The sequence below is a fragment of the Clarias gariepinus genome, chromosome 14 (genome assembly GCF_024256425.1).
Source record: "Clarias gariepinus isolate MV-2021 ecotype Netherlands chromosome 14, CGAR_prim_01v2, whole genome shotgun sequence".
NCBI classification, from domain to species: Eukaryota; Metazoa; Chordata; class Actinopteri; order Siluriformes; family Clariidae; genus Clarias; species Clarias gariepinus.
In genome coordinates, this window is record NC_071113.1 from 31,580,001 (window position 1) to 31,592,601 (window position 12,601).

General features: G+C 40.2%; 1 protein-coding gene across 7 annotated transcripts in view; it reads right to left on the bottom strand.

Annotated features, from left to right (window-relative positions):
• Positions 1-7,265, bottom strand: part of LOC128541628 (calcium-activated potassium channel subunit alpha-1-like) — a 96,121-nt gene extending 88,856 nt beyond the window's left edge. For 6 of the 7 annotated variants that reach the window (XM_053512137.1, XM_053512135.1, XM_053512134.1 and 3 more), the window contains exons 1-2: positions 7,154-7,265; positions 6,002-6,965 (exon numbers count right to left, since the gene is read on the bottom strand). In XM_053512137.1, the coding sequence (XP_053368112.1) occupies positions 6,002-6,253 (252 nt within the window). In that variant the 5' untranslated portion in view covers positions 6,254-6,965; positions 7,154-7,265. Of the gene's footprint in view, positions 1-6,001 lie in introns of all 7 variants that reach the window. The other variant, XM_053512136.1, reaches the window with a different exon arrangement.
• Between the last annotated feature and the right edge of the window lie 5,336 nt (positions 7,266-12,601).

Sequence of the window (12,601 nt, forward strand, 5' to 3'; positions counted from 1 at the left end):
GAACACACATCTGATGACGTTATGGCGTCTTAAACAACACGTCGTCTCTGCACTAATCACTTCTAAGTCTACGTAGCGCACTACCTTTATATTTAAGGCTATTTGGGATTAATTTGGGAATAACTAATGAAATAAAAAAATGAACCATAATCTGTTGATAAGAAATGGTGTTTGTATGCTGTTGTACTGAATATCAGCACGGCTGTGATGACCTCAAGTGTAAAATTGCTTACAGATAATAACAGCATAACTGTGTGAATATAACAGTAAGACATGTTTAGAAGAATGTGAAAGTCGAGGCTCTGAATAGATATGATTCTTCACCTCTGTGTCATGAATTATACGGCGTAAGGAAAATAAATGCTTTAATATGCTTTAACACGTTCTAATGTACAGGTTCTTTAGAAATATAAGGGAATTAACAAGGACAAAACATGCAAAAACATTTCCCTCACTTCCTGATATCAGGGCTTGAGTTTAAGAAAGGCATTAAAGCTACTGGAAGGGGAACGTGCAATAAGAGATGTTCATAAGAGACCGATTCCAAATAACCAGAGAGTGACAACGTTACAAGATGTTACTTGTCTTAAGGATGTGGAGATGCTACACACGCACACACGCACACACACACACACACAGAAAGAGAGATGTAAATGAAGTAAACCTTTGTTTATTAAGATTTAGTAAATAAAGTAAGTGTTTAGGAAAAATCACTCGGTCCAGAATAACAAACTGAATGTGAAGCTAAAACCATCTGCTGAGATAAGGATGTGAAATAATTCCCAAGAATCTGACAAGTCACTACAAGCCCGGGGTTGGCAAAGCGCGCACACACACACACACACACACAGAGTTTTCTGAGAGCCTAACACAGGGCTCAACTCTCAGTAAACACTGTGTGTGTGTGTGTGTGTGTGTGTGTGTGTGTGTGTGTGTGTGTGTGTGTGTGTGTGTGTGTGATTATATGATGAACATGCTCTAACAATAAAAAAAAGAGTAATTAGGTAATTATGTTCTGTCCGTGAGTGTGTTTAGGTTTGTGCTTCTGCGTGGCTGCGGGCGGATCTGTAGCCGCTGTGGCGTTCTAGATGTTTTCGTGTCCTGGAAGAAATTCCTCACACTGATTTTGTCCTCATCAGTCTCGGGTTGCAGTGACACCTGCGTCAACCTGCCTTTATCTGATTATTTTCCCTTTCTCTACCCCAGAAACAGAACAGAGTTTATAATGTCGGGGAAACAGAGAAATAAAGTCATAAAAGAAAAAAAATTAAAATACAAAAAAATAAGTTAAAGTAGCGTATAAACAGTATTCCTGATTCAAACGTTTTTGAATCATCATCATTTAATTAATAATTATTAATAAAAGTTGCAGCGGTCCCTCGGGATAGAAACGCCCCGCCGAAACAATACAATTAATTTTTTCGGCACACGAGCGATTGAGCTAAAACTCGTTTAAATCCAGTCAAAAGGCAAGTGGAGGAAATGTATTTGTTTCTCCGTATTTTGAATTTTATTTAATAAGACGTAACACCATGGAAACCAAGAATGTTATCAAGGACGGTAGCAAGAAGAAAAGGGAGTCGCTTTCAGTTTGGTATTTAAAGCAGCTGTTGCCAAGAGGAATCATAAATTAAGATTAAGTGAGATTTAATGTCTATTTATTTCATATTTTACCTTATTTACACATATTTTTTAAATGTTTAATTGTTTTTATTTACCAAATGTGATTATAATCTTGGAAATTGGTAATCTTAGTAATATTTTTGGGTGACTGGAACGAATTATCTGCATTTACATTATTTCCGATGAGACAATGTGTTTCACAATACAACAATTCACCTCTGGAACAGATTAAATGCGTATGTAAAGGCACTGCTGTAAACATTTCAATATGAAATCAAAAACACAGAATTAAAATAGTTTCTATAAATATATTAGCTAGAATTATATGACTGGTCAGCTTTGAAACGATATTAATTACACCCTCGTGAATCTGTTTCTCTTTAGGAGTAACATTACCACAACAACAATTTTGTAAAAAAAAATTAAAAATATGTAAAAAATAAATAAATAAAACCACATAATGAATTGCAAACATTTTCAAAATAAAAACCCATAAATGTTGCAGAAACAGATGGCCGTGAGCGTAATTTTTCATGACCCTGTTGATGTGGTTATAAATATATTTGAATAAATGCAGGAGTGATATCAGGTATCGGTTATCACTTCGTCTTTTCTGTTTAAACACTGAACAGGAAGTCAAGGAACTGTTTTAGCAGCTGTTGCTAGCGCTGATATGGAACACCCGCGCTGCCGGCGCTAACTGATGACGTCACACGCTACAGATGTGCAGAGGCACAACGTCACATGAGTTCCCATCTTCCCATGCTTACTCGAGTCACATGACCACATATCGTACATGTATCTGATCTAAGACCACACACGGCGTGACTCGGATCTGACCTGAAAAACATCAGATGTGTTCGTTCAGACCAAACTAAACATTAGGTTCGTCTCCCATCAGGGTAAAAAACTGCGTGTAGCGTCCGTCTGGACAGGAAATGACACGGCCGCCGCTTACCGCATCGCCCGCGAATGCATGAGCTAATTCATAATCTCACTTTCCTCAGATCAAACAGCAGACTGTCAATCTTATCTGAACACCTGCTTCAGTGCTGATCTAAACCCCGCCTCCTGAACGTGCATATTCATCAGCTTTATCTCCTGAGTAGAAATTATCCATAAATCAGACGGAGGGAAGAGTTCAGACACAGTTTACTTGATTTTGAAAATAAATGAGGAAATGTTTTTAAATGTCTGTTTGTCTGTTTTTTTCTCTTATAATTAGCCAATGTGTCTTTTAATGATTAATATCTTACTTTAATTTTCATTAGATTTCCACTGCATCTCCAAACTGATTTAACTCAGACTAAAAATAGCCTTAAAAACCTTAAAGTTATACTTAAGTTGTTACATTTACATTTGATTTTTATTTGCAAATCGAATTTTAAGACTTTTAATTTTAGCTCTCATCCAGTTCTTCACCTGTAATAGGTTTTTAAAAAGTTTAATACTTTTAAACAGACCTGGACAAACACAAGTAAATTATTCATTCAGTTTCTACATTTAATTTGAGACAATTACAGGCCGAATTTTGATCCTAATGAGATTCAACACAAACTTCTAGTTAAATTACGAGAGTTTAACACAAGATAAAAAAAGTTAAAGTTTTTAACACAGAGGAAGATCAGTAGATAAACATCATGCAGATGTTTTTTCAGAAAAAACCCCAGAAACTAACATTACTGTGTGTGTGTGTGTGTGTGTGTGTGTGTGTGTGTGTGTGTGTGTGTGTGTGTGTGTATTTTTGAGTTTAGACTGCAGATGAAGCCTAAACCCTGTTCAGACTGGATTAGTTTTTCTATAGAGGTGTTTAATGAAACATTTGGCAGAGTATTTCTGTACTTTCTCTTATTTACAGACTGTATGTGTGTGAGACTGTAAATATCACAGGGTTTCCTCTGTGCTATAACCTGAGCAATAAGAGCAACCCGTGGGATATGAACCCCATCGGGACGACATGTGGGGGTGAAGACTGTAGAGATTCTGATTCTCACACATAATCTATTACTAGTGTTACTAATGTTACTACACACACAAACACACACACACACACACACACAAATCATGTCTAGTTTAAAAAAGGGGTGAAATGCTGTAAGTGAATTGATTATATATATATATATATATATATACACACAGTATAGATAGATAGGTAGAGATATGAGTGTGTGCATGTGTGTGTTCATGTGTGTGTTCATGAGTTAGCTAGTCTAGTTTGAGGTATTTGTAGTTGAGCATCTGAGGCAGTGTGTTTAACTATGAACTCTTCATGTACATAAATAAAGATATACAGTAATATATACAGTCTGTACAGGAGACTTGTCTTTGCATAACAAAACTCATTCTGTAAAGCTGGACTGTGTTTATGAAGCTTTACTCCTATTTACTGCAACATTTATAAAAATAGTTGAACATCTACACTGGAGATAAACTGCACCGGCTTTTCACTCGGCAAACTGCACAGTTTCACCAGAACTCTCAGCACACCAGGGCCGTAATCACAAAGCTTCTTAACACTAAAAGTTACTTCTAGTGATAAAATTCTAAGAAAACTCTTACAGTTATGACATTTTCTTAGAATTTCCCCTTAAATTTAGGATTAAATCTTAGTAAAGATAAAAATGATTTACAAAATATCTTAGTCCTAAAAACAGCTCCTAAGGTAAAAATTGTTCAGAGTAGAGAGGAGGACTTTTAAAGGGCTTTAGAGTTTCTATAGCAGAGGACAAAATGGCGGAAAGAAGAAATATTCTCCAAACACTGAACGTAAAGCTCAAAGTAAACACTGCTCTTCTGTCCAGTCTGGTTTTCTTGTCCTTTTACTTCCTTCCGTCTCTCTTTACATTGTTGGCTTCATACCGTCCAAAAGTGCAACTTAAACACACCGTCCTGTAATCATGTAAACTGGTGAAAGCTGAGACATTTAGCTCCCATCAATCTAAAATGGATCACGAGTAATAAAATCAGTAAGAACTTAATTATCTTTAAGATATTTAGCCAAAAACAGAAACTGTGCATAAAGTAGCCTGTAGTCATGATTATACAACCTCGTTTTATACAAACATTATGATTTCACTGTTTTATTATCATGTGTTTTATTTTCACAAAGAGCGCATTTTAAGACCTTTGCAGAGGTCAGGGGTTATTTTTATCAACCAATCACAGTTCTGGAGTTTCCTGAATCCCTTTTAGTCTAGGACTCTCAGCTATGACTTTTCAAGCTAAGATAGGAGCTCTCTGAGAGGATTCTAGGAAGCTTCGTGAATACGGGCCCTGATCTTTAACAGCAGTGTGTGTCTCTCCCCGTGCCTGTGTGTCTCCCCTTCCTATGTCTCTCCCCGTGCCTGTGTGTCTCCCCCCGTGCCTGCGTGTCTCTCCCCGTGCCTGCGTGTCTCCCCCCGTGCCTGCGTGTCTCCCCCCGTGCCTGCGTGTCTCTCCCCGTGCCTGCGTGTCTCTCCCCGTGCCTGCGTGTCTCTCCCCGTGCCTGCGTCTCTCTCCCCGTGCCTGCGTCTCTCTCCCCGTGCCTGCGTCTCTCTCCCCGTGCCTGCGTCTCTCTCCCCGTGCCTGCGTCTCTCTCCCCGTGCCTGCGTCTCTCTCCCCGTGCCTGCGTCTCTCCCCGTGCCTGCGTGTCTCTCCCCGTGCCTGCGTGTCTCTCCCCGTGCCTGCGTGTCTCTCCCCGTGCCTGTGTCTGTGTCTCTCTCCCCGTGCCTGTGTGTCTCTCCCCGTGCCTGTGTGTCTCTCCCCGTGCCTGTGTGTCTCTCCCCGTGCCTGTGTGTCTCCCTGTGCCTGTGTCTCACCAGCCGGAAGAAAGGCTTCAGATTTAACAACAACAATCCATTCTTCTTGAAAACGTACACACACGGTTATGGTTAATCACTGTACAGAGTCAGACCCGCCTACTGATCAGACAGTGTTAGACGTACCTAGCCTGGTATTAAAGTCAAAATTATGATGCCATATCCTGTGCTGTGTACAGATGGGCGTGTCTGAACTTAATTTGAATAACTGTTAAATTATTATCCGCACATCTGCACATACACAGGAACTAATACTAGAGTGGTATTGTACTGCAATGGCTTCTGGGTCATTTCCCACAAGTCTACAGTGAAGCCAATCTGCATGTAATCTATCAACTTTACCCCAAAAATAATGAGATTAAGAGAAAGGTCACATCATCCAGAACAGATGAAGTAAACACCTGGACCACAGAAAAAACGCCCTCTCATGCTCAAACCCAACGTCTAAATGTTACATGAGAAGTGTGAAAATATCTCCTTGTTGGATGACCAACTATTTTATAGACAGTTAGAGGCAAGAAGCAAAGGAGGAACTTCCACACAAACCTGGGTGATGAAACGTTCCCCCAGAGGTGCTTTACCTTCTTTTTGGTGTTGCAGTGGCAGCACACGGTCCACAGGTACCGAACCGTCCGCCACAGCAGGATGATGAAGAGGCCGCCGAAGAACGTGACCATGGACGAGGCGAGGAAGGCCCACCACATGCGCTGGCCGTTGCTGTCACATGGCACCTCGGGGAAGTTCGGGATGACCAGGTCCATCTTCTTGGGGTTCGCCATCATGGAGTTTTGGGAGGGCTCGAGCCGATCGTCACCATCTTTAGCTGGAAGCATGCGGGCCCCGGGTGCTCATCGGCCACGCAGACCCGGCGGCGTGGGAAACGTGTTCGCAGGAGGAAACCCACTAAGAAATCACCAGCGTGTTTGACATGTTGATCAGCAGCGAAGCTCCATCAGGGATGAGATGGAACGAGTTCAGGATCAGGACTAGTCTGAACTCTGGGGATCGGATTTACACACAAATCCATTTGTTTACAGAGAGTTCAGCTCAGGAAAGGAGACGAGACGTTCACATGAAGAACGTAAGAACTTCTGGATCTTGTTCTTGATTTTTAGACCAAATTTCCTCATTTAAAAAACAAACAAACAAACACTGTTTCTTGAGCACTGGATTGTTTTTATCTGAACATTTTAGCCCATGTTTCGCTCTGCAGTGTGATATAAAGCATCACGCCATGAGGATGAGAGTCCTGAGGAGAGATCAGCTTCAGCTCCTGCAGTGTGTTACACCCGTCCTTCATCACTCAGTGTGTGTGTGTGTGTGTGTGTGTGTGCTAAAGTGTACAATAATCAGACTCATGGTGGGTTTTCTTCTCATGTTGAACTCCTCTGTGTGTGTGTGTGTGTGTGTGTGTGTGTGTGTGTGTGTGTGTGTGCGCGCGTTGCTGTTTCCAGAGGTTAGTTTGTTTCTGAGAGATCAAAGCTCCGGGCGGCTGCACGCGCGCGCTCCTCTGATCCTCTTTATTCCCGCTCCTCTGCCCTTATTCTGGGAGACACACACACACACACACACACCGGTACACAGTTACACAGGAGGGCGGATGCTCTTCTTACACACACACACACACACACACTACAGAATTCAGTGCTTCAAGTCGCCCGAAACATCTCGATTCGACGAATTTAAATCCGACTGAAAGATTTTCTAAAAGAAATAAGATGGAGTTTCGGTACCTCACACACACCCGCTCCAGTCCCGGGGGCCACCGGACATTATCACTCATCACTAATATTACAATAAATTCATGAAAAAACGGCAACAGGTTCGGAGCAGCTGCGAGCTCGAGCGCTTTCTCCTCCCACATGAGCGCGCAGGGTCTCGGGAGCGCGCGTTCGGTCCGCTGCGGTCGCGCGCGCTATAGAGAGAGAGAGAGAGAGAGAGATGCGCGCTCCCGAGAACCTGTTCGACAGACGGCGGCGTCCCACATCTCTCTCTCTCTCTCACACACACACACACACACACACACACTCGAGCGACACCATTTAGAGAGAGGATGTGGCCCTGGTGAGAGTCTGACCTGCTGCTCCAGCTGTTTAACATCTCTATCACCTGGGACAGCATCTGTCCTACTTACTGATAGACCTGTACTCCTCTAACGGTGATATCGTGCCAGGTGTCTGCTTTAATAATAATCATAATAATCATAATAATAATCATCATCATCATTGTTATACTAATATATAATATATACAATATTATTATTGTTATTATTTACATGATTGACAATTTGTAATTACTACATGATTATGTATTATGTATGATTTGGGATCAATATCTATCTATCTATCTATCTATCTATCTATCTATCTATCTATCTATTATTATTATTATTATTACAGTCCGGACCGGCTCAGCCCGGGTTCTGGGATCTTCCTCAGACTGAGTTGTGTCTCTCACCAGGATGATAAAGATATTTTCTGACAGCAGTTTGTCAAAGTCTTTAAACTAGACTTATTATCTCAGAATATTTTTTGAATATTACAGCAAAATTCAGACTTTTTTTTTTTAATGTATTGTTTATTTCTATTTGAGCAATTCTTACTTATTATTAAAAAAAATCTTATATCTTATGTTATATTTACAATATGCTCTAACTTATTACCTCAACATTCTAACTTATTGTCAAATTATATCTTGATTTCAATAATTCTTGATTTATTATCTCTATAAAATACTGTACTCTTTCCTTGCATGTTGTATGTTGTGTGTGTTCTCTTACCAGATATTTCACCAAATATTCACAATTATTAGTTACTAATTGAGGACATCAAAACAATTCACCCAAAACACCCATTTTAAGTAATTCAACTAGTAATTTATTCAAGTATTTTTATGAGGCTGTTTAAAAGCCCTAGTCAAAGTATGAGCATGTTAAGTGGACTAATGAATAATATACAGTATGTACAAACTAGTACTTTCTAAATGATCTCTTAACAGGTCACTATATTGTGGAAAGAAATATAAAAATATAATAAAACCCTAAATAACCAACAGGTTTTGGTATAATGTGTGTTACATGGCAGTTCCCTATTAGGCAAAATGAATGATTTTAAGGAATATTTTACTGATGTTCTATTAGACACAGCTGTATTAATCACATTCAGACTAGAACAGGCTCATTTCTGTGGAACTGCTGTGTTTGAGCGCCCCCTGGTGGATAAACGCCTTATACTTAAACAGAAAGGGCATTTCATACATAGAGGCAAATGAAAGTTAATATAAAATAAAATAAGCGGATTATAGACCTGAAGTAGATTAGACACAGAGTGTTTGAGTGTTAAATGCAGAGCAAAATAAAATAATCAAATCAAAACATTTATAGCAACCATCATCATCATCATTAACAGAAAACAATCATCATCCCAGTGTATTATTTATTATATCAAGATTTTCAAAATCATTTTTCATCAATAAGGTGTGTGGGGGGGGGGTGACACTGTGGTGTCTGGCACCAGGACATTGGCACAAAAACCTGTTAATGTGTTAATGTTATGGCTGATTGGTGTCTACTGTACATCCTGACACCAAGAAGAAGGTTTTTATTCAGAGAGAGAGAGGGGGGGGGGGTACTATGAGAGAGGAGTTTTATGAACCCAGCACACACACACACACACACACACACACACACACGGACCCTGAGGAAGAACAACACAAACTTAAACATTTAGTTTAAGGTTTCTGAACCAAGCCAGTTATTAATTTAACTGTGGATAAAAAATACGTCAGATTAATATCTCAGTTACACACTGTAACCTAAAGAGCTAAATCAAGTGTAGAGTTTTGATGGGATAAATCATCAGACTCATCACCCGTCTTGGGTGTAACGCGTCATATAATCCTGGCATCCTGGCTTCTGGCTACCAGGGGGTCCTAGGGAGGATGGGGGCTTTTAGAGGGCCCTCTGATAATGTGGACCCTACTAGGAGGCCCTAGGGAGGAGGGTGTAGTGTACCTTTAGAGAACCATCTGATTACAAGGGCGCCTACCATGGGGCCCCTGGCTTCTGAGGGGAGGGGAGGGGGGCGTGTTAACAGCCTTACAGAAGGCCCTCTGACTAGGGAGCGGTAGCATGGTGGGATGGAGGCGGTTAACCTGCCCGCTGAGTGGCCCCCAGACCAGTGTAGCAGTGTAAGAGTTTGACCAGTGTAATCACTCCCAGGGCTGTAGTGGAGGCTAAACGCAAGTAAACACGGTTTACCCACCTCTGAAATTTCAGAATTAGAGTTTACCCACTACTCAATTGATCTAAATGCACATCATAGTATAGTTCAAAATGTGATCACAGAATTTATAGTTCACCCACCTCTTATTTAACCACTACACCCCTGATCACTCCGTTCTGTACGGGGATATAATACACAGGTGGATTCTGGCAATGGTTCAGCTGGACACGGTACACATGTAGTGTGATCACTAACCATACCCCGGGTGGGTAGTATTTGTGAGAGAGGGGTATTAGTAGGTGAGAGAGGGGTATTAGTAGGTGAGAGAGGGGTATTACTAGGTGAGATAGGGGTATTAGTAGGTGAGATAGGGGTATTAGTAGGTGAGAGAGAGGTATTAGTAGGTGAGATAGGGGTATCAGTAGGTGACAGAGGGGTATCAGTAGGTGAGATAGGGGTATTAGTAGGTGAGATAGGGGTATCAGTAGGTGACAGAGGGGTATCAGTAGGTGAGATAGGGGTATTAGTAGGTGAGATGGGGGTATTAGTGGGTGAGATGGGGTATTAGTAGGTGAGATGGGGGTATTAGTAGGTGAGATCGGGTATTAGTGGGTGAGATAGGGGTATTAGTAGGTGAGATAGGGGTATTAGTAGGTGAGATAGGGGTATCAGTAGGTGACAGAGGGGTATCAGTAGGTGAGATAGGGGTATTAGTAGGTGAGATGGGGGTATTAGTGGGTGAGATGGGGTATTAGTAGGTGAGATGGGGGTATTAGTAGGTGAGATCGGGTATTAGTAGGTGAGATGGGGGTATTAGTGGGTGAGATGGGGTATTAGTAGGTGAGATGGGGGTATTAGTAGGTGAGATAGGGGTATTAGTGGGTGAGATAGGGGTATTAGTGGGTGAGATGGAGGTATTAGTAGTTAACAGCTTATGAGGAATCACAAAGAAGTTTTCATTTCCTGCCATGATGGAAAAGTACTGAACTAGTTACTTTTATCAGGAAGTAACGCTGTAATGTAACTGATTACTTTTTAATGACAGTAATTTTGTAATGTAAAAAGTAACATCCACCAACACTGCTCGCCACTTTATTAATGAAAGATAATAATAATAGAAAGATTATAAAAATGGTAATATCTGAATGCTTACTGTGAAATATCTTATACAGTATATATATCTTCTTGTATATATCTTGTATAAATAAATTATACAGTAGATTCCTGTTTTATACACAGACATTTATATAACATTGTCCTCTTAATGAGTTAAGCAGTGCATGAGGAGTCAGTTTCTCATCACCACTTCTTACCATCAAGATCATTTATATACACCTTATACTATACACCTTATATTATACACCTTATACTGTATACCTTATACTATATACCTTATACTATATACCTTATACTGTATTACAGCACTGTATAAGGCTTATAGAATACTGTTATACACTGTAATACACTACAGAGCCGGCAGAGGGCGCTTCAACTCATAGAGAATGGAACTAAACAGCTCATTATCTCATTTATTAGACCTTTATATTTTTATAGTCAGCTTGTTTACATTTCTGCTTCAGTGTTATGGGTTTAAATCCTAATAAATATATGAATAAATAGCTGAATGCATCTTATTACGGAAAGTTCAGGAACAGAATGTGGTATAATAAAGAGACCACACATTACTGTAAACATTAAAATAACACTGATGAAATAAATCTTCTAAGGTTTAAAGGAATAATAAACTACAAAAAGATTTATAATACTGGGTCTACACAGGAGGAGTGTTCAAGCCAAACTGGGACTTGTGCAAACATTTTAAAGCAGGCTGTACGTTTGGAAATAAAGAGATGCATCTGTGTGTGTGAACTGTACACACACTCATTCACCAGCACCACTCACAGATTACAGGACCTCGGCTGGGAGTTATCGTCACGTTCTCCGTACAGTCCTGACAAGGAGTTCCTGGGAGGCCGGTGTTTCAAACAGTCTGATCATGGCTTCGGCGTACTGAGAAAACGTTCTACCTTGATGGTGTCCAGAGAAACACTGTGATAAGTGCATTAGTGTATCAGGGGATTATATAGAGAAATAAAGGGATTTTTTACTCTCAGGACTGTGTTCTGGTTTTCTGTACAATTAAAAGTCCTGCTTTGACTCAAACACACCTTGTACATTTGAAGGCACACAAAACCACCTGTGGGCTTCTCAGTGGTTCCTCTAGAACAGAGGAGTTCAACTCTAGCCCACGCCCGTATTCACAAAGCTTCTTAGAATCCTCCCAGAGATCTCCTATCTTAGCTTAAAAAGTTCTAGCTGGGAGTCCTAGACTAAAAGTGATTTAGGAAACTTTTAAGAGCAACTCTGAGTATGGGAAGTACAAAACCCTTTACCTAAACGAGGGGGTGTGGTCGACCCCGTTGCTGGGGATGATGCAGCATTTCAAGGACTGTGATTGGTTAATAAAAAAATCTGCACAGGTCTTAAAATGCGCTCTTTGTGAAATTAGAATATATGATAATAGAACAGACAGTGAAATAATAATGTTTGTATATAATGAAATTGTATAATCATGACTACCTAACCCTAACCCTTTCCACCGTTTTGTCCTCTGATATAGAAACTCTAAAGCCCTTAAAAAGTCCTCCTCTCTAATCCTAACACATTTTAGCGTAGGATCTGTTTTTAGGGTTAAGATGTTTTGTAAATCATTTTATCTTTTTATCCTGCTTTTAATTGTATTGGTACTCCTATTCTAGAGATAATTAACAGTTCGCTCATGTCTGGTCAAGTACCCACTGTTTTTAAACATGCAATCGTCCAACCGCTTTTTAAAAAAGCTCCTTGAAAAAGTAGTTTATCACCAACTTCAGTCATTTCTTATTGAAAATATTATCCTGGATTTATTCCAATTAGGTGTTCGTGCAAAAAACACAGAACCGAATCTGCACTGGTTAA